Raw genomic sequence first — 27,855 nt, 5'->3', positions numbered from 1 at the left:
CGTAGCCCCAGTGACCGCCCTGCAAGCTCCGCCCCTCACTGCTGGGCTTTGAGGACCAGCCCTTCCCGGGAGACAGGTGCGGAGGGCAGCCGGAGCTCCAGGTCTGGGACTGCCGACCGCCCCCCCACCATGCCCCAGGGATGAGCTTGAACAAAGCCCGTCTCTCCCAGGTCCCAGCTGCCTGCTGTGGGAATGGTGCTGGAGGGGCTGTGGGAACGCTCTAGGTGTCCCGGGGCGGGGCTCTTCCAGACCCCCACCCCCCGCTTCCAGGCGGTCCCCCAGGCAGGAGGTCCTGCGCCCAAACGCCTGCAGGTCCGCGCTCCGGGCTGTTCTCTCTTTCTTTTCCTGGATGAAACTCCTGCCAGTTTGGGAGAAAGGGGAGCGGGCAGGCGAGGTTTCCCTGACTCCTCCTCCGCGGCCTCGCCCTCCCTTGCCAAGCCCAGCCCGCGAAGCTGGGAGCGAAGAGGCGAAGCCTGCGCCTGTCCGACCGCGCGCGCCGCCAGCGCCAGGCCGAGCCGACACTCCCGCCAGGTGCCTCCGCCGCGGGCCGCCGCCGAGATGCCCCGCGCGCCCCCGCTCCTGCCTCTGTGGCTCTGCGCCGCGGCGCTCTGCGCCCCGCCGGCCGCCCTCCCGCCCCGCCCGCCGCCCGCCTGCCCGGCGCCCTGCCGCTGCCGCGAGGCGGGCATCCTGCTGCGGGTGGACTGCTCGGAGCGGGGCCTCTCCACGGTGCCGGCGGGCCTGGACCCCCTGACTGCCTACCTGTGAGTACGCGCGCTTCCACCCGCACCTGCCTAGCTGCGGGGCCGCGCGGTTGGATCCCCTAGGCACAGCACCCTCTGCCAGTCCTGGGGTGTGGGCCGAGGGCGGGGGAGCCCAGTCCCTCGCGGGCAGGGCTGGGTCAGCCGGGAGTCTGGGCTCCCCTGTTGGTTCCCACTTGGCCCTGGCCTTGGGGCTTCACGATGGGGACCTGGGAAGAGGGCAGAGGGAGTGCCCGTTGCGGCGCACATGCTTCTGGCCCCTCTGTCTGGGCTCCAGGGGCGCCGGAAAGCCTTCCCGGTACCCCTGCCGTCTCTGGCTTAGCTGCAAAGATGACACCCCCCTGGGGTTGGCTGCCAGGCTGGTCAGGTGGGAGGGGCAGGCTTTAGCACCGCAGGCCCTCGGGCATCCCTCCAGCCTGCCTCTCAGTGAGGCTTGGTGTGGACATCCTCCCTGGAACTCGCCTGGGGACGAGCAGCCCCGACTCTGGGGCGACCGGAAGGTGGGGTGGCCACTCAGCAAGAGGCAGGCACACAGGTGTGGGCAGTGCCCAGGGCTGTCCCTGACTTGGGGAATCGGGTGGTATTCTGAGTCCCCACTTTGGTCAGGAAGCAGGAGGGGAGCAGTGCTGCTTGAAGATCGGACCTCTCAGCCTGCGTTTCCACCACCTTCTGCCGCTATGGCTGGGGGCCCCCTCCAGGGTGGGCAGCAGTGGGCTGACAGCCTGCCACTGTAGGCACCCTCTCGCCGGCCACTCCCTGAACATCCAAGTGGCCTGATCTGACCTCTTGCCTTCTCCTCCCGTGTCAGGAAGACTCGTGTCCCCTCCCCCGCAACCCCTCATTCACAACTGGCTGGACCCCGAGCCGGGGCAGCCAAGTCCTGACTGAGGCCAGTGCCTTGAGGCCACCTCCCTTCCTCCCCCAACGGCCCAGCAGGCACTTTCCCTCCCACCGAGGCTCCAGGCTCTCCCTCGCACCCCCTCCCCACCCCGGACACCCGACAGGAGGCAGGACAGCTGCTGGGGACGTGTCGGGCGCTCACTACTTTACCAGGCAGCTTCCTGCCTCCTTCAGTCTCACTTGCTGCAAGGCTGCTCTGATGACCCCTGACCCTGACCCCCTGACCGCTGACCCTGGCTGAAGGAAGATGCTGGGCAGTCCGCGTCCATCACTGCTGGAGGCGTGGGTCGGAGACGGGGTCGCAGCAGAGCAGGGCTGGAGTCATCTGAGCTGGTGACCTGGGCCCGATTCCTACCTGTGAACGCAGCTCACACCTGCCTCACAGGGATGTCATCTGGATTCAATGAGGCAGCGTGCCTAAAGGTCTGGCACAGTGCCTGGCCCCTGGGGAGACCCTGGTGTTAGCAGTGTTGTTATTAGGGTGGCCAGGGCCAAGAAGTGTTAGTCAAAGAGGTCTTCCTGGAGGAGGAAGTGTGGGGTTAGCAGGGGGTGGGTGGAGGGGTATGGGGTGGATGTGTGTGTCTGGTGGAGGCCGAGAGGGCAAAGCAGGCGCAGGGAGCCGTGAGGAGCCCCTGGGACCTGGGCAGGCTTCAGTTTCCTCCTGGCTGGTGCGGACGCAGAGATTTGCGGTGGGGTGGTGTGGGGTGGGGTGGGCAGAGCAACGGCTGGGAGGCCCCAGCTTGCGGAGCCCAGCAGGGCCTATTGTCTGAGGAGGCAGAGAGGCACATGGTCCTGGGGAGGACAGCGGCCTTGGGGGCTGAGTCTGGGGGACCCACGGGCCTTGTCTCATTCTGGAGCCCAGAGGCCTCCCTTTCTGGGCCAGCCCGCACTGTTCTTTTCTAGAAGATTCTAAGGGTGTGAGGTGCCCCCGCAGAACTCGGGTGTGAGCTCTAACCGCCAGCCAGTCAGCTGCTTGGGTGCACGTTCCAAAATGTTTCGGGACCATGGTGCCCAGGGGTCTTGTTGAGAAAAGGGGCAGGGGACGTGGGGGAGCCCCTCCCAGAAGCGGGGTTCCCCAGGGACCTTTGGGGGCAGGCCCGGGGGTCGCTGGAGGAGGGTGGGCGTGTCGTGTCGGGGAGCCCACACCCCAGTTCAAAGGAGAGGCGGGAGGCAGCCCCGGGCAAAACAAAGAAGAAACCTCTGGGGCGGCAGGCGGGGCACTGGCGGAGAAGAAAGGCTGCCTGGGGGTGCCGCCAGCCTGCGGGTGCTCTGAGGGGCTCCCCTGCAGCAGCGCTTCCCTGTGCATCGTACCTGCTGGCTGCAGGGCCAGGTGGGCGTGGGGCCCGGGGCCCAAAGCAGAGGCCCTGCCCGACCTGCGCCCTGTCTCAGCCCCTTTGCCCATGGCCCGCGGCTCAGCCCCGCACGGCTTCTGAGGGTGGTCCTGTGCACACCACCCGGGCGGGAGGGCGGTGTCACCAGGCGGAGGGGCCAAGCCGGGGGCCACTCGTGCCGTGTCTGCTGTGAAACGTTGACGGTGGGGGAGCTCTGGGGTCTGGGCTCTGGGGCCTGAGGCACTGCCTGTTGTCCGACCCCATTCCCCCCCCCACCACCACCGACCGGCCGCGTGCATCAAGCCTCCACCTGGGGACCTCAGCACAGGGCCTTCCCCGAGCCTGGTTTGCTCTTGGGTTCCTGGCGCAGCGGGTGCTGCGGGGATGGAGGAAATGACCGGTCTCCTGTGGTGCCTGGAGGAGTGAGACACTGGGGACATTCCAGGAGGAAGGGCCGGGACTCCCAGGAGGCTGCGGGCTGCAGGGTCCAGCTTCTGCTAAGAAGCTGAGTCCCGTGGAGCACGCGGGTCCTGAGTACAGCACGGGAGAGAGTGGTCCTGGGGCGGCCGAGGCGCGGGCTCCCCTCCTGCCCCAGGACAGACCCGGGGCCTCTGAGGACCCTGACAGTCCCCAGGAGCAGGGCTCTGGGTGCCCGAGTGGGCTCGGACCCCTTGGGAAGCTGCAGGAGACAGCGATGCGAGATATTTCCACCCTCCTCCCCCAAGCTGGAAAAGACAAGCCTTTTGAGCCCAACTGAGATGGACTTGCTGCCTCGGGGCTCTCCTAGTGATGGGGGCCCCTCTGTGCTCACTGGTCCCCTGATAACGGGAGTGGCTCCCAACGGCTGACGCCACTTCAGGCCTTGCCTCCCCCGCGGACGTGGGAGAACAGGTTTCCAAGGGAAAAGACACCCCAGAGGCCCAATCTGGGCAGAGGATGGAGCGTCCTGGAAGCCGCAGGAGGACACGGTGCACAGGAGAGCTGGGGGCTGGCCTCGCGCCCCCCGAGCCGTGCCAGCGGGCGGGCGCCAGGCAGTGGGCCGCTGGGGAGGGCCGCTGTCCTGAGACAGGAGCACCCGGGACAGAGGCCCTCGGTCCCGCCTCCCGCCCCCAGTCCATCTCCCGCCCCCGGGTCCCGCCTCCTGCCCACCAGGTCCGTCTCTGCCTCCTGCCCCCGGTCCCGTCTCCTGCTCCCGGTCCCGTCTCCTGCCCCCGGTCCATCTCCTGCCCCCGGTCTGCCTCCTGCCGTCGGGTCCCGCCTCCTGCCCTCGGTCCGGTCCATCCGTCTCTCACCCATTTCCCTGCTGCCCTCCCTCCTGGCTCCGCCGCGTGGGGGGAATGCCCGCAGTTCCGTTCTGTACACTCCCAGGAAGTCCAGAAGCCTCTTTGGGAAAACACTGGGCCGTTTGTGGGGCCTGCGGGCCTACCTGGGCCCTTGTCACCCCAGGGCCGCCTCCGCGGCTGTGTGTGGACCGTGAGGGGGCGTCGGCCTGGCCCACCTTACCGCGGGGAGAGCTAGCCCTGGGCCGCGCGGGCTGCCTGCCTCCCCCCGCTGTGACCCTGCCTCGCAGCGCCCAGGGGTCCGGCTCTGGGGTAGGCAGGTGCTGGGCACCTGAACCCCCCGGCCAAGCAGCCCCTGGGAGCCTGTGTCCTTCCCGCCTCGGGGAGAGTCAGGGTTCCCCACGCCACCTGCCCACTGCGGCCCTGCCAGGGGTGGACGTGGGTGTCTCTGGGAGACCGGCGGCCTGGAGCAGTGGGCGGATGGCTGCTGGGGAAGGCGCTGCGGCGGGGAGCCCTGGCCGCTGGTGGACGGGAGATTCAGACGGGCAGGGGCTGGAGGCGGACGGACGGGCTGGGGAGGGGACGCACCCTCGGGTTTCTCGCCATCGCCTCCCCCGTCCCTCCCGAGGCAGGCCTTCCAGAGAAGGGCTTGCTGCCTTTTCCTCCTCAGGTCACGTTAAAAAAGGAAAACAAAGAAAACAAAAGCCAGCTCGAGGTGCCGGGCTGCTGGGTAGACTGTCCAGCCTCCCCAGGCAGCTTCCGGCCAGGCAGGGTGACCCCTGCACCCCCGGCCGCCTGCGGGGAGGTCTGCTGCCCCTGTGCGGCAGGCGGGGCCCTTCTCAGCCCTGCCCCGTGTGTCTGTGTGCGTGCCCCCGCCATGCCTGCCGCCGGACCCACCTGCTCCTCCCGTCCTCTGGGCCTCCGGGGGAGGCGGTGCCCAGCGTGGTGCCCGCCTCCTCCCTGCCCGGCCTCCGGGGTCCTGGGAGGGAAGCGCAGCCAGGTGCGTGGCACCCTGGCGCCTGCGGCACAGATGGGGCTTGGCCTGGGGGGAGACCAGAGGGTGGGCCCTGGGAGGACCACCGCCCTCTCCCCTCCCCCTAGGCCTCTGGGGGCGCTGGAGGGCTCAGTGGCCCTGGGGCGTCCAGGTGTCAGGGGTCTGTGTGGTCCCAGGCTCAGAGCCAGGGCACGTGGCATCCTGGAGGGGCGGGGAGTGGTGGGGCCAAGGGGTCCACATGGCACCTCCCTTCTCACACACACAGAGACACACACACAGACGCACAGAGACACAGATACACACACAGACACACACAGACACACACGCAGAGTCACACAAAGACACAGACACATATAGACACACAGAGACACAGACACATACGCACAGTCACAGACACAGACACACGCAAACACACAGAGACACACACAAGAGACACACAGAAACACACAGAGACACACACAAGAGACACACAGAAACACACAGAGACACACACAAGAGACACGCAGACACACACGCAGTCACACAAAGACACAGACACACACAGAGACACACACACAGAGTCACACAAAGACAGACACAAACACATATGCAGAGACACAGAAATAGACACACAGACACACACAGACACACAGAGACTCACAGACTCTTACGAGGTGCACATAGACACAGAGACGCACACGGACACACCGGCGCAGACACACAGAGAGACACCGAGGCAGAGACTCGCACACAGACATGCACGCCCCTGTGGGGTGGGTCTCCTCCTGCAGGGGGGCCCTGTGTGGCGTGGGTGGTGCTCAGGCAGAGGAGTTGTCCTGGTCACCCCTCCCCCAGCTCAGGCCCGGCGTCCCGGTGGGTGTTGGGGACGGAAGGAGCTGCAGCGAGTGTCCGGGCTATGAGCACCAAGCCAAGAAGGACTGTGAGCGAATGCCCTGCCTTTGTGGTGGACGCCGACCGGCAGGCTGGGAGGACCATCGTCAGGGACAAAAGCGGGAGGGAGTGGGGACAGGCCGCCCGCCCCCAGCCACCTGGGGCCGACTCCGCAGTCCCAGCCCGGCCGCGCGGGGGTGCTGACCTGGCCCCGGCCGGGAGCTGTGCCCTGCGCCTCAGGGGCCGCCTTGGGCTGGTGTGCCACTGTCGCCACCTCCAAGGTCTTGAGTTGTGCACGAGGGCCTCATGTTTATTTTGCTCTGAGTCCTACAGAGTGTGTCACTGGCCCCGCGCTTGTTCGTAGGACGAGGCTCTCTACCTGCCCCTGACCCGCAGTGGTCATGGGTCGAGCGAGCCCCCTCTGTGCCTGTGCCCCGGACTCTCTGCTTCTGTGCCCGGGATCACAGGGAGTGATGCCGGCAGAGCAGACCGAACGGTGCGGCGGGCGCCCTCCTGAGGGGCGTGGTGGGGGCAGGCCCTGTCCGGATGCACCTGAGTGGACATTACAGGGCGGGTGGGCCTGTGCACGGCGTCTGCGGGGCGGGGACCACGGCCGAGCTGTGCTTCTGTGTCAGTCAGGCATCAGACTAGTGGGCAAGGCCTCCAGGGGAATGGATGGGGGCTCTGTCCCATCTTTAGGGTGGACAGAGCAGGGGCCTACTACAGAGCTCGGAGTGACCCGCCGTCTACCAGCCCCTGTGACGCGGGTGACCGGGACCCCACAGGGGTGTGATCCTTGGGGCTCTCTGCCCTCCCTGTAACTCCTCCAGTTCCTAGCCCCCCTCCCGCCCGCCAGCTCTGTGCAGAGGGCAGAGGCGGCTCTCCCTGCTTTCTTGGTCCTGAAGGCTGGAGATGGAGGTGCCAGGCGGTCCCCATCATCCCCCAGGGCCACGCAGCTGCGCAGGGGGCCGAGGCAGGAGGCCGAGGGCCTGGGCTGCCCCTCGTGGAACTCATACAGCATCACCGCACCTGCCTGCAGCCAGCCCACCTCGCCTCATGGCCCCACAGCGTGGAGGGGGCAGGGCTGGAATGGGGAGGGGGCAGGCCCCTATGGTGGCCCCTAGGCCAGCCACCTTGTCCAGGCCGGGCAGCAGCTGGGTGTCTCCATCAGCCAGTTTGCTCAACACTTAACAAGAAAGTGGTTGAAAAAATAGGAGGGCTGCGTAAAGGTAATTCACGCCTTGCAGACCCTTGGACGTCCTGAAGCCCTTACTCCACATGGGGCCAGCAGTCTCCCTCTGGGGACCTGTCCGGGTGCGGGGGCTTAGACCCCACCCCAGACCTGCTGGGTGCACTTCAAGTGTGCCCAGAACCAGCCTCCAGCTTCTCGGTAGAATAAATCAGGCCCTCGGCAGGCCAGCCAGCCCTGCACCCTGCCCCCACTCTGCCTGGGGGTTGCTTTGACCCAAGTCGTACTTAGATGGGGCCCTATGGTCACCTCTGTGATTTATTGCGAGGATGTGGTTAGGAAAGGCATTTGAGCCAGAAGCCGGCCACTCTGGGGGGCCGTCTTCGGAGGGAGCCAGGGAAGTGTCAGCTTGATTTAGGCCCCCGCTCTTCCTCCGGGGACTTCCCTCCTGGGTTCTGACTGCTGTTCACTGTCTGTTTCCCAGCTGGCTGGGGTCACCCTTTACGTGATGCCCAAAGCCGTCGCTGGGATGAGCAAGGCCGTAAATGAACACACAGGTGGCGTGGAGCGCTCTCGAGAGCCGGCTGGGCCAGAGGGCAGCCTCCCAGCTGGGGGCGGTGTGGCCTGGCCCCCCTGCAGGTCCGAGGGGTGGCATCCACACGCGTAGCCGCAGTGAGAATAGAGCCAGACTGAGCTGCCAGTCGGCCAGCCTGCGGCCGGGCTCGGGTTTTGTGAGAGTGAGACTTCTGCCCCATGAGCCCGCCACTTGGGAGCGCCGGCCTGTCCGTCACTGCCTCTACTGCTTCTTAGAAGAGAAACCTCCAGCCCAGGACCAAGGAGCGGGGACAGAAGTGCGGGTGCAGAGAGGGCTCCTCCAGCCCAGGACCAAGGAGCGGGGACAGAAGTGCGGGTGCAGAGAGGGCTCCTCCAGCCCAGGACCAAGGAGCGGGGACAGAAGTGCGGGTGCAGAGAGGGCTCCTCCAGCCCAGGACCAAGGAGCGGGGACAGAAGTGCGGGTGCAGAGAGGGCTCCTCCAGCCCAGGAGGGGGCCGGGGGCTCCGGGCTCGAGTCTGTGCCGCGTCTGTGCCTGGGGAGGTTGGGGGCTGGGGGGCCAGCGGGCGCCACCCTGCAGGTGCCAGGCTCAGGGCAGGGGGCCGCTGTGGGGAGAGTGCGTCCCACAGGGGCTCCTGGGACCACCCAGGGTGCTGGGACCTGTGGCCAGGGACCTCTGGGGGTGACTCAGAACGGTGTGCTGCTGGCCCTGCGGCAACTCTCGGCAGGTATGCCGGGGACACCCAGGAGAAGGAGGTGAACACACAGAAACACACTTCCTGCTTCAGTCCCATGAGGTAAAGGCTGGGCGGTATAATGAGGAAATCCAGCGGGAACCCTCAGCCGGCGCTGCGTTCCTGGAGGGCTTTCAGAATGAGTTCCCCCTCTCTGATTGTTTAACTTTTGTTTATGTGGAGTGTACTCACAGAAAAGTGTACCTTTGGCAAATGTGTACTGGTAAATTTCCACAAGCTGAGTACACTTGGGTAGAGTGAAGTGAAGTTGCTCAGTCGTGGCCGACTCTTTGCGACCCATGGGCTGTAGCCTACCAGGCTCCTCTGTCCATGGGATTTTCCAGGCAGTAGTCCTGGAGTGGATTGCCATTTCCTTCTCCAGGGGATCTTCCCGACCCCAGTGCCCACATTAGGAAATGGAGTAGCGACAGCCTCCCCCCCACCGGTACCAGCTCTCCCCGAGCCCCGGGGCAGCTTCAGCCATGGCCTCTCTCGCCTGTGCTTGGCCTTGGTGTGGACGGAGCAGGGCTGTGTCTGGCCCCTTGTGTGAAGACCCACCCGCCCTGCTCCCACTGCTGCCCATTCTTTACCGCGTGGACATGGGCGCCGTGCACAGACCCTGTGGTTTGGGGCTTTCGGGACGGGGCTGCTGGGGCCGTTCTGGGCGGGGGTCTGGGACACACAGACACACAGAACTGCCAGGTCACAGCAGACCCCAGAGGCCGCTCCAGGTGGAGGGGCGTTGGGTGGGGCTGTGGTCCAGGGTGTCAGGAGGGCGCTCCCCGGGGCGGGGAGGATGGGGAGGGTGTGGGGTGTAAGAGGCCCATTCAAGTGCTCCCGGCATCACGCCGGGCTCCTGTCCCCAGGCCCGGAGCCGGGCGGTGTCCGCAGGGCCTCAGCCTCTACCTCCCGGGGCTGCTGGCTACCGGGCCCGGGGACACCGCTCCAGCTGCCGCCCACCCCCGTGTGTGTCTGCGTCTCTTCGGCACCTGCACTCGGGGCCACCCAGAGGCTCCTCCACCTCAGATGCTTCACTTACTGTTACGGGGAAGACCCTCTCCCACAGGTGCTGGGATCAGGACCCCAACACGTCTCTGAGGACCTCTGCTCAGCCCACAGCACCGTCTCTGCGGCTGCCCGGCTGCTCAGGTGCCGCCTCGGCCATGCTCTCAGCCAGGCCGCTTTCTCAGGGCTACCTTGTCCTTCGTGGCCTTCCTCCAGGAAGCCCTCCCTGCCTGTGTCCTGGTTCCCAGGCATGGGGTTCCTCCAGCACTAACGTCCAGCTGTGCCTGTGGTCTGAACGTGTCCTTGGACTGCGGCTTCCTGAGGGCAGGGTGTGCCCACCCCCTCCTCGTGTGCCCATCCCCTCCTTGTGTGCCCACCCCCTCCCTTGTGTGCACACCCCAATGCACACCTCCCGAGCTCGGCTCAGCTCTGCACGTGAGGTGCTGGAACAAGGAACGAGGCCGATGGCACCCTTCCAGCGTGTCTGGCCCAGGGCACCACGCCCAGTGGTGGCCCAGTAGTCGGCCCTTTCCCATGCCCTCTTTCCCTCCAGACAACCCCCTCCCTAGGGACCGGGCTATTTCTTGGTCCCAGGGCCTCTGCAGGAGTCCTGGCTACACTCACAACACAGGGAAGAAGGAAGCCCGGGGGACGGGGCGCCCAGCCGTTTGCTCTCCTTAGAGGAGCCAGGAGACAGGAATGCCTTTGGCTGGGGGCCCCAGGCCAGAGATCGGAAGATCAAAGGTGGGAAGATGAGGGGTGAGGCAGGCGGCACTCTCTGGAGGCTGCAGCGGCAGCTGGTGGCTCCTAAGGGCAGGGCAGGGCCAGAGCACCCTCCCGCATCCCCCCGAAGTAACCCAAGGAGCAGCTTCTCCGGAGGGGGTGAGGGCGGCTGAGGGTGGGAGCTGGGCACCCGTGGGCAGGGCTGATCCCCGCACAGCTCTCCCCAAAGAGGAGCTGTCGTGCGACAGGTGTTGGTGCAGAAACCAAAACACAGGACTCGGTCACATCAAGCACCTGGAAAGCAGACAGGCCAAGGTCAGACCCGGAGCCCACAGACTGCGTCCCCCTCGGGAGACGGCCAGTCCAAGTGCAGCACGAGGGAGCGAGCTGGGCGTCCGGTGGGGCCCCTTCTTCCGCGGGGCTGCCAGTCGACCCTCGCTCGTTTCCGAGCCTGTGGCCCAGACGGGCAGGAGCTGGGAGGGGGCGGGTTGTCAGAGCTCCTCCAGGGGGATGGAGAAGGTGGCAGACGGGCGATGACCCACACAGGACACGGTAGGATCCGCCGGGCCAGGGGCTGGGGGCTCTGGGCGGAAGGACAGGAGAGGCTCTACGGGCCGGCAGGACCTCCCTGGGGAGAGACAGCAGGGCTGGGCTCTGGAAAGTTCCACCGGTCCTGGCAGCCGGGCGAGTGGGACCCAGAGGCCCAATCCCTCCTTTGTTCCCAGCCGCCGCCCCCACCGCGCACCTTTCAGCCTCGGGCGGCTGGGGCAGGCACGGGGCCCGGCTGGGCTCAGCAGCACCAAGCCTCTTACTGTGACTAGGCGGGCAGTAACTTGATATTTCCGAGTCTTCCTTTCTGCACTGAAAAGGAAATAAAGAACTCCTCTCCCGGCCTGATGAAAGGATTAGACGGAATGAGGCCAAGGCTGTGCCAGCGGCCCCAGACGGCACCTGCGTGGGCGGGGGCCTCCTGGGCGGCCTTGGAGGGTCCCTGCCCTGATCCGCATCTGCACGACGGTCCCTCCCTGCAAAGGTGGCTCATGGTGCTCTGAGTCCATCAGACTCGAGCTGAGACTCTAGAGAACCATCCGGCCGGGATGGACGAGGGTGGCCAGGGCAGCTGCTGGGACCGCAGTCCTGATGCGAGAGGAGGGCACCCAGCTGGGAGGTGCGGGGTGGAGGGACTCGGAATACAGGGCCTCTCCAGCTTCCCCCAGACACTCCTGCCACTGAGTCAATGTAGCAAAGTGCAGCTGAGCCAGAGAAGCAAAGGCCGGAGCTTCAGCTCCACAAGCAGGGCCCAGGGCTGCGGTCTGCTCAGCACGAAGAGCGCACTGCCTCCCACCCGGCCCAGGGCTGCCCGGTCCTCAGCCTGCCCTCTGCCCCTGCCCCACCCCATCTCTTGGGTGCCCTGGAGGACCTCTGACCTGATGGGATGCCCCAGCCCCCTCTCTGAGGGGCTCTGGGCCCACAGGGAGGACAGATTCCCACCTCACACCTCCAGAGACGGACAGGGGGAAGGTCAGGGCAGGGCTGGAAGGCAGCGCTGGTGAGTGGAGGGTGCTGAGCTGGGCGGGATCTAGTGGGACCCCCAAGTGGACTCTTGGCTCCGGGTCAGTCTTGGTCGGAGCTGCCTGGGGAGCACCCACCGCTCGGCGTTGCATGTGTGATGATGAGGCAGCCGTCGTGTCGGGAGACCAGCGCCACGGGGATGCCAGTCTCTGCTGAGCCTGCAGGGGTCAGCGGCCACACCCAGGCCCTGTGAGGTCCAGCCCCGCCCCTGCCACTGCCCACTCATCTCACTGTGCCACCTGACTGGGCCCTGAGGGGGTCCCACACTGTTGGGTCGGCAGCTTCAGCACGCGTGGCACGGGGCCTGATACGCTGCAGGCGCTTCACAAGCTGGAGGGCGCTAAGCGTCTGGGGGTCGGAGGTGCGTGCGCTGGGCCACAGTGGGTGGCTGCACAGGCGCGGAGTTGCTTTCAGGGTGCCCAGCGCTGGTGAAGCGCTTTCCTAGGGAGGAGATGGCACGGGGCGAGCTGAGGTCTCTCGCCCAGTCACGCAGCCGGCAGAGAGCGGAGATGAAGGGGGGAATGGGCCGACGGCAGGGCCATCCCAGGACCTCCGACAGGACACCAAGGACGTGCCCTGTGTCTGCTCCGTCCGGTGTGGCAACTGCTAGCCACGTGTGGCAAGTGTAGACGAGGCACTGAATTTTCACTCTGATTTAATGACCTGAGGTGTGAACAGTCAGTGCAGGCGGTGGAGGTCTGAACTATCTCGGGCGGGGGGAGGCCCGTCGCCTCCCTAGGCTGCGTGCGGCTGCCCTGAGTGGGCCCGTGGCGTCCCGCTGGCCTGTGTGTGTGGCCCGCATAGGGAAGCAGACACCCAGGCGGCCTGTCCTGACTGTTCTCTGCAGAGCCCTCGCCCGTTCCGGGCTTAGTGGAGGGAGGCCCAGGGGGTCAGCACTGACCATTGGGGCAGGGAAGAACCTCTGACTGGGCAGAGGCCTTGGGACCTCCCAGCCTGATCACTTTGCCCAGCAGAGCAGCCATGTCCCCTGAGCCTGGGACAGTCTGGCTCCCCCACTTAGGGGTTCCCTCAGGGCTGAGAGTCAGGTCAGCCTGGGACCCTCTCCATCTCCGAGGCCACCCTCCTCCCCTCACCCAGGCACCCGCACCCTCTCCTGCTGGTCCAGCCTGCACTTTCCCTTTTCCAAGAAGAGGTGGAAATGAGGGTGTGGCTTGAAGTTGGTGCCAAACCTCGATTTCCGAATGCAGCACCCTTGAGCAGGAGGCGCCTCTGGCCTCTTCTGGCCCTGTCTCCTTCCTCTGCTGTCGCTTGGAGCAGACAAAGTGAGCACCATTCCCTGACTCCTGTGGGTTCACAGTCCAGGGCTGAAATCTACTTTCTCCCCTCTCACCTGACTTTCAGGAATGTCCCCTTCCCTGGCTTTATCCCTCCTGCCTACCTGAATTAACTGCGTCACCTGATGACCCTCTGGGTTTCCTGTCTCTCCCCAGTTCCATATGACATGCACAAGCCTTGTCTTGGCTTGGAAACCACGGGGACCCCCTATTGACCTCTAGGTCAGATGCCAGTGCTCCCCAGCAGCATCTGTCTTCCCCACCCCCGGCCGCCCACGTCCTTCTCGAACCCTAGCAAGAGGCTGTGTTACAAACAGGAGCCAAGACAGGTGGGAATCGGGCAATAGCCCCTTTGTTTAAAAATACAGCATTGTTCTCACAGAGGAGTTTGTCTGAAGCGGAGAGCCTGAGGTGGTGCTGTGGTGTGTCTAACAACTGGTGCTGGAGTCATGCCCTTGTTGGGAAATGTGCAGAACTCTGAGACAACTCTGTGTCGGCTGGTTCGGAGCCTCCAGGAAGACAGTGGGGCCAGGCTGGGGTCCTTCACTGTGTGTGCTGCAGCCCGTGTGCCAGGTGCCCCAGGCCTGAGAGTGAGCCGTCCCCGAGCAGGAGCCGGGGTCACAGGGGTACTGAGCCCTGAGCATCATGATTCGTCAGGGCCAGGATGTTATGAAGGCCTGCTGAGCAGGCCAGGATGTTATGAAGGCCTGCTGAGCAGGCCCTGTGTTTTCCTAACTGGTTTGTTCATTGACTCCTGTGTTTCTCACTCAGCTCCAGCAAGTACATCCCCATCTCACATATGGGAAGAGCGAGGCTGCCGGGAGTCAGCCAGCACAAGCAGGCCTGCAGGCTGGTCAGCGCAGCTGGCTGCTGGTGGGGTAGGGCAGTGCCCAGCTAACGCCCCTGCAGGAGCCTGAACAAACGTGCAGGACGCAGGACCCTGCTCAGCTCTGGGGAGAGGGCCTCTCAGAGGAGATAGCCCGCGGCGCGGCCGGGGGAGAGGGACTCATCTCCTGGTCACTCTGGCCGCCCTCCACTTGGCTGCAGAGATGGACCCTGCGTCCCGGCCTCTGCCCCCGGTGGGGACAGTCCTCCCAGGCCCGCCTCGCAGGCTGCTCACAGGGCTTTGTCGTCTGCTCACAGGAAAATCGCACTGAACAAGTCCCGAAGGGCACTTAGGTGTCGGCCCGATGACCCCAGCGGCGGGCCTCCTACTACCCCAACCCGGCCTAGTTTCGGGCCCTCCTGCTCTCTGCCCCCGAGTCCCCGGCTCCTTCTGGTCTCCCCGGCGACGCTGCCTCTCCCAGCTTCCCTGGTGGTCCGGGGCACCCAGGGTCGAGCGCTGAGAACGCTCCTGTGTGCAGGCTGCCAGGCTCGCCCGTCGACCCTCTATCGGCCCTGGCCCGGGCGAGTACAGCCAGGCGCACGGAGCGCCCCGAGGGCTGCTGGGAAAGGCCGCAGGGCGGCTGACACCCAGCCTCGCCCTGCTTTCGAGCTGAGAGGCAGCGGGCAAGGCCCAGCGCGCGGGAAGGCGGTGCCGCGCGGCCAGCGTGCAGGCTTCATTCAGCCAAACCTGTGCTTCTGAGCGAAGCACACCCTGGGAGCCGTGCGTGCATGCGTGTGCGTGGTGCGTGCAGTGCGTGGTGCGTGCAGTGCGTGGTGCGTGCAGTGCGTGGTGCGTGCAGTGCGTGGTGCGTGCAGTGCGTGGTGCGTGCAGTGCGTGGTGCGTGCAGTGCGTGCTGCGTGCAGTGCGTGGTGCGTGCAGTGCGTGCTGCGTGCAGTGCGTGCTGCGTGCGTGCTGCGCGCTGGGTGCATGCGCGTGCTGCGTGCGCGCGCGCTGCCCGCGCTCGTGGGGCGGCGGCGCTGCGGTGGCGTTCGCGGCCGGGCGTTGGTGTGCGGTCCGCCCGCGAGCTGGGCGCCGAGCCCCGCCAAGCAGCCTGCGCGTCCCCGGCCGGGTCGGAGCCCCTCCGCTCGCCCGGGGTCACAGCCAAGAAGGGTTCAGCCCGGGGGCCGAGACGGCTGAGCGTCGCCCAGAGGGGGCCCGTCGTGGAGAGCGCGGCCTTGGCGAGCCGTGCGCGTGCACACGCGCGCGCCCGGAGCCCCACGGGCCGCGCGTGCCCGGCGGCCCTCCCGCGGCCGCGGCGCCTCCGCCCCGCCGAGCGGCCCGCGCCGCCCCCGCGCCTCCTTGGCGCCGGCCCCCGGAGCCGCGCAGCTGGGCTGGGCGCGGTCCCGGCCGGGTGCGGGCGGCGCGGGGCGGGCGCTCCTCCCGGGAGAACGATGAGGCCGCTCTCAGGACGGGCCCGGGGCGGGTGGGGGGCCTGGAGCCGCATCAGAGCCGCGGCGCTGCGGCCCCCGGGGCGACGGCTGAGTGACGGGGCCTGAGCCACACACCCCGCGGGCGCGTGTGGAGGCGCGTCCGGAGGCGCTCGGGCGCGCGTCCAGGGCTGCCGGCTCCGCGGCTCCGCCACTCTTCCCGCCGGGCCGGCGGTGCGCCGGCCCGGGGCCCGCAGGAGGCTCCGCGCCCGGGCTCCCGGGCCGCGCTTTCCGCTCCCGCCGCTGCCCTGCGCGCCGCGCGGCTCTGTGGCCGCCGGCCCCCGTCGTGGACGGTGGGTCGGGGCCTCGGGTGCGGCGGGAGGGGAGCCGCCGGCCCCTCGCCTCTGCCCGCGCGGGGCGCCTGCCTTCCTCAGAGGATCTGTGCCGCTTTACCAGGGATACAACGCTGGCGCCTCAACAGCCTTCTCATCCGTGGAAGCTGGGCCCCCAGCTCCTGCCCCACACCCCGTGTCCAGCACACACCTCAACACAGGCATTTCTTGCAGGAAATGGAGACCCTGGGGCTTGCGGTGAAAGTGCATCCCTGGGAGCAGGGAGCTGACAGAGGCCAGTGGCTGCTGTTAGGAATCCCAAGATTGAGACGCACGCATGCAGTCTCCGGCGCGGGCTGGGAGGAAGACCCTGGGGCCGGCCGGCCGCAGACTGTGGGGCTCTTGCCCACTGGTCACTGAGGGGCAGGAGGCGGAGGAGATGCTGTGCGCGTTCTGGCAGGCAGTCTGTGGGCACTGGCTCACTTAATCCGTACAAGGACCCTAGGAGTTTGGGGGCGTTCCCCCATTTTTATGCACTTGGTGACTGAGAGAGTAGTTAAGAGCCCCCAGTCAGGTGGGTAAATCAAGGAGAGAGTTGGCTTCAGTCTTTCCTCTGCGTTCTCAGTGTAAAGTGCAAGCAACATTGGTATCCACCTTGGGGTCGTTGGGAGAATTCAGTAGGGTTGTTTGGATAAAGGGCCGCCGGCGCTGGACAGAGTGGCCCTCCAGCAGATGTTGGCTGTTCCTGCCGTGATCATCTGTGTGCAGGTACCTCGGAGGCGTGGCGCGGAAGCCACCCTCAGGGTCTCTCATAATGTGGGAAGGCAGCTAGTCTAGGCGGGACTCGGTAGGATCCCATGCCCTCTGGATGGAGAAGAGGAGAAGGAGCCTGGGGCGGGGGGGGCGGTGGGGGGACAGCAGGAGAGAGAGACTGCAGGCCTAGAGGGCCGTGGAATCTCGCTGGCCAGTCTGGGGATGGTCCCAGGAGCCCATGGGGGCTTGGATAAAATGTCCACAGGAGTCCTGCGTGTTGAGTAGCCCCATCCTGCTCTAACGTTCTGTGAACTTTTCTCTGGCTCATCCCTGCTGGGGGGTCAGCTTCCTCCTTGGCTCTCATCATGGCCCATCCCACTGGGAGGAGAGAGCCACGGGGAGCACCGCGGGCCTGGGTGACACGGTCTGCTCATCTTCCTGCTTCTGTCTCGCAGAGACCTGAGCATGAACAACCTCACGGAACTCTGGCCTGGCGTCTTCCGGCACCTGCGCTTCCTGGAGGAGCTGTGAGTAGAGGCCTTGGTCGGGGGTGGGAGGGGCTGTCGGGAAGGGCTGGAAGGGGTACTGTAACCTCTGACACCAGGGCACTGGGCTCCCTGGGGAGAGGGGGAGTCCGGCGGAAGGAGCCGTTGTGAGAGAGGGTCAGCACCACCTGCCGAGGTGTGAGGCTGAGTTGGGGCAGCGTGGACCCAGGAACTCGGACGTGAGCCTCCACCTCCCTGAAGCTGACCAGCTTTCTGTCAACACTTCTTTCCTTGAAAGTGAGGGTCGCTGAGTCTTTTTGCGACTCTATGGACTATACGGTCCAGGCCAGAATAGTGGAGTGGGTAGGTAGCCTTTCCCTTCTGCAGGGAATCTTCCCAACCCAGGGATCGAACCCAGGTCTCCCAGATGCCAGTCGGATTCTTTACCAGCTGAGCCACCAGGGAAGCCCCTTTCCTGGGGGCTGTCCTTGACCTGCCCTTGTCCCCCGGGTCTGGCCGCTGGCCAGTCCCTGTCCTGGTGGTTTTTCCCTGCAGCGAGTGCGCCCTTGTCCCCATCCCCACTGCTGCCGCTGCCCTTTACGTCGCCGCCTCTGGGGGCTGCCCAGCGCGTAAGGGCAGACCGCTGCCCTCTCTCGGATACACTCTGTCCATTGCGGGTGGCTCTCACCAGCTCACAAGCCTTCTCTAGTTCGCCACAACCCAGAAAAGCCGCTTCAAGAACCCTCCCTCACCTGGCCCAAGCCCACCAGCCAGCTGTGCTCCATGGGAGCCAGGTTCCCCTCCAGCCTAGCAGGTTATCTCTCTACTCTTATCAGGGCCAACGCAAGGCCCACTTCCTCCAGGAAGCCCTCCCTGGTTGGTCCCTTCCGACAGCCTAGAAGCCTGCCTGCTGGTGGGACGAGCTAGTGCCATGCATGAGTGAGTCAGCTCCTCGGCCGAGTGCCTTCTGTCCCCTCGGGGAAGCCAGGCCCCCCTCTTCCCACCCTGCCCTCCTCCTTGCCTGATCCCCAGGACTCCAGCCTGCTGGTTCATGTTGGGCCCCATCAATCTTGGGGTTCTGCTGGTTTCGCTTAAACTCTCAGATCACAGGCTCCCGGTTCCAAACACTCACCACTCCACCTGCACCCTGAGCCCTTCCCCCCCCCGCACAGCCCTCCCCACTGGCCCTTGGACAGGCCCCCGAGGGCACCCTGCCCTGCCCAAGCACATGAGCAACGCCTAGTGGACGCTGGCTCTCGGGGTCAGGACGAGCGTTGGCCGGGAACAGGGAGAGGCCTCTTGGAGGAACCATGGGCAGTTCTCAGGGGAAGGGACAGCGAGGCCGCGGAGGGGGCCTGCCTGGTGAGAAGGAATGGCAGGACAGAGGCCACGGAGTCGGGCTGGTGACGCGCACAGCCTGAGCCCGGGGCTGATCCTCTGTCCTCCAGTCCCCGAGGGGCTTGTTGGCCCATTTTGGAGGCAAAAATACCCTCCTACGGAACCCAAGCATGGAGACCCCAAAGGTCACAGCACCTTTTTTGAAACAGGAAGTTTTGAGAGAAGCCCGCATGTCACAAAATGAAGATTCCACCAAATAAAGAGAAAAAAAATGAAATAAAGGGAAATAAAAAATGAAATAAAGGGAAATAAAAAATGAAATAAAGGGAAATGAAAGGAAATAAAAAGAAATGAGATGAAATAAAGAGAAAGGAAATGAAAAAAGTGAAAAGGAAATAAATGAAATAAAGGGAAATGAAATGAAATAAAGTGAAATGAAATGAAATAATGGGAAATGAAATAAAGAGAAAAAATGAAATAAAGGGAAATAAAAAATGAAATAATGGGAAATGAAATAAAGGGAAATGAAATAAATGAAATAAAGGGAAAAAATGAAATAAAGGGAAATAAAAAATGAAATGAAAAAGGGAAATGAAATAAAGTGAAATGAAAGGAAATAAAGTGAAATAAAATAAAGGGAAATGAGATGAAATAAGATGTAAAATAAGCAAAATGAAGATTCCACCAAATAAAGAGAAAAAAATGAAATAAAGGGAAATAAAAAATAAAGTGAAATGAAAAAGGGAAATGAAATAAAGGGAAATGAAATGAGATGAAGTAAAATAAATAAGCAAAACGAAAGGGAAAACAATAAATGTCAACTAGAGACGCTCAGTGGCGAGATTAAGAGAGACAGCCTCTGAGCTGTGCCAGCCCAGCTCCCAGGTCAGCAGGCCTCTGGGAGCTGAGTCCTGGCGATGCCCGTGGGGACTTTGGAGGCCCCCAGGCGCCGTGCAGACTGGTGGGGACGTGTGTCGGGCGCGCTCCGTCTCAGCTATTCCTTCTGGAGTTGATGGTCACTCGTGGCCAGTGTGGAAGTGCTTGATGAGACCACAGTGCTAGATTCGTGCATACAGCCCGTTTCTTCTCCAGATTAGTGGGCTTGGCTGTGCAGTTTGGGGCTCAGGGAGACCCACGCATCTGCCGACAGGACAGCAGAGGGCAGGCTGTGGGTGGACATGGCCCAGGAGATAATCGGGTCTGGGAGATGCCCACACACTGAACTGAGCCTCGGTTTCCTCCTCTGCAAGTGGGGGTCCTTGTGAGGTCAGCAGGGCAGTCTCACCACCGCCCTCCCCACCCGCGTCCCGGGACTCTGCGTGGGGCCACCGCCCTGCCTGGCCGCCCGCCAGCGTCACCCGCTCTTCTCTCTGGTTCGCAGGCGCCTCTCGGGGAACCGCCTCTCGCACATCCCGGGACAAGCGTTCTCTGGCCTCCGCAGCCTGAAAATCCTGTAAGTCTTAAGTCCCATGTTACGTGGAGACTCAGCTTTGAGGACTCTGGGCAGATAGAGGCTTGGAGCCTGTGTCTTGCTTTGCCACTGGCTTGCTTATTTCTGTATCTTCACTTTTCCCTTTAATTATTTCCAGGTCTTTGCTTTTGCCTTGTCCGTAAGAAAGTTGGTGGTTTGCAAACAGATGTTTAACAGCCCCGATGCTTACACCACAGTGTCAGGGAGTGTGGTGAACCGTGAACGTGGCCCGCAGGTCCAGGGCAGGTCCAGGCGTCTCAGGCCGGGAGGAGCTGGACTGCTCCTGCAGAACAGACTCCACACTGGCTTCTTAACTGCCCTTCCCTTTGAACCCCGGCCCTCCTCTGGCCGCAGTGTGGGATCCCCTGCTCCAGTTCCCAGGCATCTGTTTCCTGGAAGCAGAAGGAACATGAGGATGGAAGAGGACCCTGTGTTGCTCTTCCGTTGACCCCACAGCCCCCTTGAGGGAGGGGACGTGAAGGCAGCCTCTCCCAGACCCTAGTCCCCGCCCTGTCCCTGGGAAGAGTATGCGTGAAAGGAAGTACGAACGGACGCAGGGGATCCGAGGGCAGGCTGGGGAGGGTCCTCAGAGGGCCTGACCCCGGGTTGGGGGCGAAGCGGATCCTGGGGGCCGACCCCGGAGCGCCTGAAGCCCCCCTGCAGCGGTGAGCTGTCCCCCTGCCCTGCTGCCCCCACAGCCCCACCCTGACCTGCGGCCTTCTTTGCACAAGGCGGTCACCGAGGTGTCAGTTCAGTTCACTCGCTCAGTTGTGTCCGACTGTGCGACCCCATGGGCCGCAGCACACCAGGCCTCCCTGTCCATCACCAACTCCTGGAGTTCACTCAGACTCACGTCCATCGAGTCAGTCCATCCAGCCATCTCATCCTCTGTCGTCCCCTTCTCCTCCTGCCCCCAATCCCTCCCAGATCAGGGTCTTTTCAGATGAGTCAACTCTTCACATGAAATGGCCGAAGTATTGGAGTTTCAGCTTTAGCATCAGTCCTTCCAATGAACACCCAGGACTGATCTCCGTTAAAATGGACTGGTTGGATCTCCTTGCAGTTCAAGAGACTCTCAAGAGTCTTCTCCAACACCACAGTTCAAAAGCATCAATTCTTCGGCGCTCAGCTTTCTTCACAGTCCAACTCTCACATCCATACATGACCACTGGCAAAACCATAGCCTTGACTAGACGGACCTTTGTTGGCAAAGTAATGTCTCTGCTTTTTAATATGCTATCTAGGTTGGTCATAACTTTCCTTCCAAGGAGTAAGCATCTTTTAATTTCATGGCTGCAGTCACCATCTGCAGTGATTTTGGAGCCCCCCAAAATAAAGTCAGCCACTGTTTCCACTGTTTCCCCATCTATTTCCCATGAAGTGATGGGACCGGATGCCATGATCTTCGTTTTCTGAATGTTGAGCTTTAAGCCAACTTTTTCACTCTCCTCTTTCACTTTCATCAAGAGGCTTTTTAGCTCCTCTTCACTTTCTGCCATAAGGGTGGTGTCATCTGCATATCTGAGGTGATTACTATTTCTTCTGGCAATCTTGATTCCAGCTTGTGCTTCTTCCAGCCCTGCGTTTCTCATGATGTACTCTGCGTAGAAGTTAAATAAGCAGGGTGACAAGATACAGCCTTGACGTACTCCTTTTCCTATTTGGAACCAGTCTGTTGTTCCATGTCCAGTTCTAACTGTTGCTTCCTGACCTGCATACAGGTTTCTCAGGAGGCAGGTCAGGTGGTCTAGTATTCCCATCTCTTGATTGATGCTTTTGAACTGTGGTGTTGGAGAAGACTCTTGAGAGTCTCTTGGACTGCAAGGAGATCCAACCAGTCCATTCTAACGGAGATCAGTCCTGGGTGTTCATTGGAAGGACTGATGCTAAAGCTGAAACTCCAATACTTTGGCCATTTCATGCGAAGAGTTGACTCATTTGAATTTTCCACAGTTTATTGTGATCCACACAGTCAAAGGCTTTGGCATACTCAATAAAGCAGAAATAGATGTTTTTCTAGAACTCTCTTGCTTTTTCCATGATCCAGTGGATGTTGGCAATTTGATCTCTGGTTTCTATGCCTTTTCTAAAACCAGCTTGAACATCTGGAAGTTCACAGTTCACGTATGGCTGAAGCCTGGCCTGGAGAATTTTGAGCATTACTTTACTAGCATGTGAGATGAGTGCAATTGTGCGGTAGTTTGAGCATTCTTTGGCATTGCCTTTCTTTGGGATTGGAATGAAAACTGACCTTTTCCAGTCCTGTGGCCACTGCTGAGTTTTCCACATTTGCTGGCATATTGAGTGCAGCACTTTCACAGCATCATCTTTCAGGATTTGAAACAGCTCAACTGGAATGCCATCACCTCCACTAGCTTTGTTCGTAGTGATGCTTCCTAAGGCCCACTTGACTTCACAATCCAGGATGTCTGGCTCTAGGTGAGTGATCACACCATCATGATTATCTGGGTCATGAAGATCTTTTTTGTACAGTTCTTCTCTGTATTCTTGCCACCTGTTCTTAATATCTTCTGCTTCTGTTAGGTCCATACCATTTCTGTCCTTTATCGAGCCCATCTTTGCATGGAATGTTCCCTTGGTATCTCTAATTTTCTTGAAGAGATCTCTAGTCTTTCCCATTCTGTTGTTTTCCTCTATTTCTTTGCACTGATCGCTGAAGAAGGCTTTCTTATCTGTTCTTGCTATTCTCTGGAACTCTGCATTCAGATGCTTATATCTTTCCTTTTCTCCTTTGCTTTTTGCTTCTCTTCTTTTCACAGCTATTTGTAAGGCCTCCCCAGACAGCCATTTTGCTTTTTTGCATTTCTTTTCCATGGGGATGGTCTTGATCCCTGTCTCCTGAACAAAGTCACGAACCTCCGTCCATAGTTCATCAGGCACTCTATCTATCAGATCTAGGCCCTTAAATCTATTTCTCACTTCCACTGTATAATCATAACGGATTTGATTTAGGTCATACCTGAATGGTCTTGTGGTTTTCCTGACTTTATTCAGTTTAAGTCTGAATTTGGCAATAAGGAATTCATGATCTGAGCCACAGTCAGCTCCCGGTCTTGTTTTTGCTGACTGTATAGAGCTTCTCCATCTTTGGCTGCAAAGAATGTAATCAATCTGATTTCGGTGTTGACCATCTGGTGATGTCCATGTGTAGAGTCTTCTCTCGTGTTGCTGGAAGAGGGTGTTTGCTGTGACCAGTGTGTTCTCTTGGCAAACCTCTGTTAGTCTTTGCCCTGCTTCATTCCACATTCCAAGGCCAAATTTGCCTGTTACTCCAGGTGTTTCTTGACTTCCTACTTTTGCATTCCAGTTCCCTAGAATGAAAAGGACATCTTTTTTGGGTGTTAGTTCTAAAAGGTCTTGTAGGTCTTCATAAAACTGTTCAACTTCAGCTTCTTCAGCATTACTGGTTGGGACATAGGCTTGGATCACCATGAGAGTGAATGGTTTGCCTTGGAAACGAACAAGAGATCATTCTGTCGTTTTTGAGATTGCATCCAAGTACTGCATTTTGGACTCTTTTGTTGACCATGATGGCTACTCCATTTCTTCTAAGGGATTCCTGCCCACAATAGTAGATATAATGGTCATCTGAGTTAAATTCACCCATTCCAGTCCATGTTAGTTTGCTGATTCCAAGAATGTCGACGTTCACTCTTGCCATCTCTTGTTTGACCACTTCCAATTTGGCTTGATTCATGGACCTGACATGCCAGGTTCCTATGCAATATTGCTCTTTACAGCATCGGACCTTGCTTCTATCACCAGTCACATCCACAGCTGGATGTTGTTTTTGCTTTGGCTTCATCCCTTCACTCTTTCTGGAGTTATTTCTCCACTGATCTCCAGTAGCGTGTTGGGCACCTACTCACATGGGGAGTTCCTCTTTCAGTGTCCTATCTTTTTGCCTTTTCATACTGTTCATGGGGTTCTCAAGGCAAGAATCCTGAAGTGGTTTGCCATTCCCTTCTCCGGTGGACCACATTCTGTCAGACCTCTCCACCATGACCCGCCCGTCTTGGGTGGCCCCACACGGCATGGCTTAGTTTCATTGAGTTAGACAAGGCTGTGGTCCGTGTGATCAGATTGACTAGTTTTCTGTGAGTATGGTTTCAGTGTGTCTGCCTCTGATGCCCTCTCGCAAGACCTACCGTCTTACTTGGGTTTGTCTTACCTTGGACGAGGGGTGTCCCCTCACGGCTGCCCCTCCTGACCTTGAACGTGGAGCAGCCCCTCTCGGCCCTCCTGCGCCTGCGCAGCCCACTGCTGTGCCTATCCCGGGCTGCACCCATCTACAAGGAGGTCTTTTCTCTGCTCCAGGCTGTCTGTGGGTGGGTGGCCCTGGCCGCTCTGCCCGGGAGACTCCTGCTCCCAGCCGGTCGGCAGCCCCACCGCCTCCAGGCGCCCTCCTCACTCGGTGTTGTCCCTCACCCCCTCTTGCTCCGGGCCCTGGGGCCCTGGCCCCGCCCCTCCCCGCTCCTGCTCCGCCTGCGGGCGCCCCATCCCGGCCCTACCTGCCTCCTCTTGGCCTCCCGCCGGCCCTCAGTCCTTCTTGCCACCTCTCTCTGTCTGTCTGTCCTGCCCCCCCCAGTGCTGCTGCTCCTGGGCAGGGAGGCACCCCCAAGCCAGAGACTGCCTGGGTGGCCTGCTGGGTGTGGTCCCTGTCCTGGGCAGGCCCAGGCCTGTGGCCATTTCGGAGAGCGGGGGTCTGTCTGCTGGGCCTTCAGAAGATGAGACTCACGTCCCGTGTCTAAGCCTCCAGCTTATGGACGCGCCTTTCTTCCTCACCTGCCTTAGGCAGCTAATCAAAGCCTCCTGAAGCTGCAATCCTGCCCCCTCGACATGGTGCTGGCCCCGCGGGTTGGGTGGCTGGAGGGGCGGCAGCTGGAGCTGAGGGCAGCCCTCCACTGACACCCGATGGCGCCCCTAAGACCCCCCAGTCACCCACACCCTTCGCACCTGCTCTTTGCCTGCAGGCCTCCTCTGCTTCGAGGGTTGGGGGGTGATTGAGGAAGGCACCCCCCTACCCAGTGCCCTCAGAGCGGAGGTGCCGCCCACATCTGGGTGAAAAGGACGGGTGTGCAGGCCTGGGGGCACCTTCCTGCCCCCAGCTCTTCCCTGACCTCCGCTCTGCCCACATACCTGCCCCCCCCCCCCAGAGGCCAGCAGGGAAGGACTCCCCAGAGACAGTGGCCACCCAGGCCCCCCTTAGAGCCGGGCGAGCAGGCCCCTTGCCCAGTGCCCCAGGGCTCTGGAGTGGCTTTCTGAGTGTTCTGAGCACGGCTCTGGGGCCTGGGGTCGGTTGGGGGTCCCCATTTCTCCCCCTCTCGCTCTCAGACTCACAGCCCCGCCGGCCTAGAGGGCAGCCCTCTGAGCAGCTCACGTGCCTGGCTGGATGTGCTGCTTTTGCGGGGTCATCTGTGTTGGCTTGCCGACGTGGTGCCGCAAGTTGTCCCTGCAGACACGCACACCACAAAGGTGTTTGCCTGGGCGCCTGCACAGCCTCCCCTTCCCAGGGAAGCCGCAGGCTCTCGGCTGCAGAGGAGGCTGAGGCCTGGGGAGGAGACGCGGCATCTTCTGGGCCGGGATGCTGGTGTGGGGGGGTTGGCGGGTGGTGGCCCTGCCCTGCTTTTCCGCTTTGCTGCCCGGGGTGTCGCCTCCATGTCTTCCTGGGTGCCTCGTCCCCGGAGCCCCTGGGAGGTGGCCTCCCAGCCCTGTGGACTCCTGGGGACAGTCGGGGCTCGGGGCTCAGGCTGGGCTCTGTGGGCTCTGTGGGTGGGGTCCTTCAAGCCCTCTCCTCCTCACAGGATGCTGCAAAACAACCGGCTGGGAGGGATCCCCGCGGAGGCGCTGTGGGAGCTGCCAGGCCTGCAGTCTCTGTGAGTTGGGGAGCGGGCTGGGTGCCTCTGCCTGGGCCTGAAACCCAGGTTCCGATGGTGCGCTCCTGGCCTTGGTCTCCTCGAGGGGTGTGTACGTGCAAGCAGGTGCCCAGCCCCTGTGGAAGGCTGCGGGGACGGGGTCTCCCTGGGTGGCCCCAGGCGCCATCCTGAGCCGTCTGGCCTTCCGCCACGGAGCCTGGGCGGGCTTGGAAGCTGCCACCCCAGAACCGCGGCCGGACGGGGCTGTCTCCCTGACCTGGCCAGCTCCCGGGCTAGGCGGGGCTTTGAGCTCAGACGCCTCATGGGCCACCAGGGACCCATCCAGCCCTGCCCAGAGCCCTGCAGTTTTTGTCCATCCACTGGGGCCGTCGCGGTTCCTGGGCAGAAGCAGACAGGTGGAGTGCGGGAGGGCCTGGCCGCTCGGCGCTCAGGACAGGTGCTGGGCGCACGGGCAGGCCTGGAACAGGCCGGTGCCCAATGTGTGCCCGTGAGCCGGCTGGATCTGACTGGAGACTAGGTGGCTGCGGGGACTCAGAGCTGGGGCCAGGCCTGGGGGCTCTGAGGCAGGTGGAGTGGGTGGCGCCTCCCCGCCTGTGGGTCCTCTCCCCGCTCCCCAGCTGCCCCCGCCCCCTCCGTGACTTGCGTGGGGGGTGCCAGGCTGGACGTGTCACGCCAGGGTGGAGCCACAGCCAGGAGGAACCACGAGCAGCCTGCCCGGGGGATCCAGCTCCTGGGTCGGGGGAGGCCCAGAAAGGCTCGGCCTGGGCTGAGGGGGGCCCAGGTTGGCGTGAGAGGCGCCCAATGTCAGGAGTCCTGCCCGCACAGCTCGGGAGGCGCGCCCTTCAGCACCCTGGCTCTGTGCAGAGCTGGGAGACGAGGGCTGAGTCCAGCCAGAGGCCCCACCAGCACCAGCACAGCACGCCTCTGCCGCCCTTGGAAACGCGACGGGGCCTGTGGTGGGGGTGGAGGGCGGGGAGGGCCCGGCCCCAAGTGCCTGGTTCCTAGGGTGGTTTGTGTGGTGGGTAGTCCCTCTGCGAGGGGACCCGCCAGGTGGGGTGGGGAGGAGAGCCGCTGGGTCATCCCGCCAGTGCACAAGCTCTCAGGGGCAGGGATCCAAGGTCTTCCTGGGGGAGTTTCCAAGCAGGCCCCGCCGCGTTCCATACAACTGACCCTCCCCCGAGGGACTGCGGCCCCCCAAACCTGTGGTGGCTAGCACTCGTGGCCGTTTGTATGTGTGAGCCACCAGGACACACACCTCACTACACCTGGGGCTCTGTGGGGCACTTAGACTGGTAATTGCATCACCCCCATGTCACAGACAGGTAAACTGAGGCCCAGCGGGTGCAGGACTCGGCGGCAGGGACGCAGACCGTGCGTGGAGAGCCGGGGTCAAGACTTAGGCAGCCGGGCCCAGCCTGGGACACCAGGCTGTCCCAGGGCAATGCTGGGGGACTGAGCGGGCAGATGACCAGCCTGGGCGGCGGACAGTCGGGGGCTCTAGACCGTGGTGTATCCGGTGCCCCTGCCCCCAGGAACGCACGCCCTGCTAGAGGAAGTGCTCACCCACGTGTCTGCACCCCCAGCTGGGCTGCTGGAACAAGTGAGGCACGAGCCCCCTCGCTGACCCCTTGTCTCACCCCCCTTTACTCCCAGAGGCCTTGCTTCCTGGTTCCATCGTCCAGGGGTGAGGACTGCACACAAGCTGGGGGATCCCAGGGGACACAGGCCATCCAGAACGAGGAGGCAGGGTGGGCTCCTGGGGAGCCAGGGCTGCCGAGCCGCTGGTGTCCTGGTGGCCCTTGAGAGCCCTGGTCCTGGTCAGACCCCAAGCTGTCTCGGGGGGGCTGTGAGGCTGCCTGTGCTCAAGGTCGTCAGAAACAGCAGCAAAAACAGCTCTCTCAGAAACAGCAGCCCCACCCCAGCCGCGTGAGGTGCAGCGGAGCGGTGCGGGGCCCTGCTACAGACCCCCAGTGCGGCGGAGGCGGAGACGCTTGTGTGTGGGAGGGGTCCCCTGGGGAAGCGCTTCTTGGGTCTGAGTGCCGCAGGAAGGGGAGGCATTGTGGGGCCAGGACGGTGTATTTGGGGGACAGGCCAGGCAGAGAACAGTTTGCACAGTCTGGTGG

The 27,855-nt window shown here is 62.5% G+C and overlaps 1 protein-coding gene across 1 annotated transcript in view; it reads left to right on the top strand.

Annotated features, from left to right (window-relative positions):
• Nucleotides 1–651: 651 nt before the first annotated feature.
• LGR6 (leucine rich repeat containing G protein-coupled receptor 6) overlaps nt 652–27,855 on the top strand; it is an 80,618-nt gene continuing 53,414 nt past the window's right edge. Inside the window, exons 1-4 of the mRNA XM_052653942.1 lie at nt 652–761; nt 16,997–17,068; nt 19,746–19,817; nt 25,661–25,732. Coding sequence (XP_052509902.1) covers nt 17,007–17,068; nt 19,746–19,817; nt 25,661–25,732 — 206 coding nt within the window. The 5' untranslated portion in view covers nt 652–761; nt 16,997–17,006. The remainder of the gene's footprint in view (nt 762–16,996; nt 17,069–19,745; nt 19,818–25,660; nt 25,733–27,855) is intronic.

Source organism: Budorcas taxicolor, chromosome 16 (assembly GCF_023091745.1).
Source record: "Budorcas taxicolor isolate Tak-1 chromosome 16, Takin1.1, whole genome shotgun sequence".
Taxonomy (NCBI): Eukaryota; Metazoa; Chordata; class Mammalia; order Artiodactyla; family Bovidae; genus Budorcas; species Budorcas taxicolor.
This window is presented reverse-complemented; position numbering and strand designations above follow the sequence as displayed.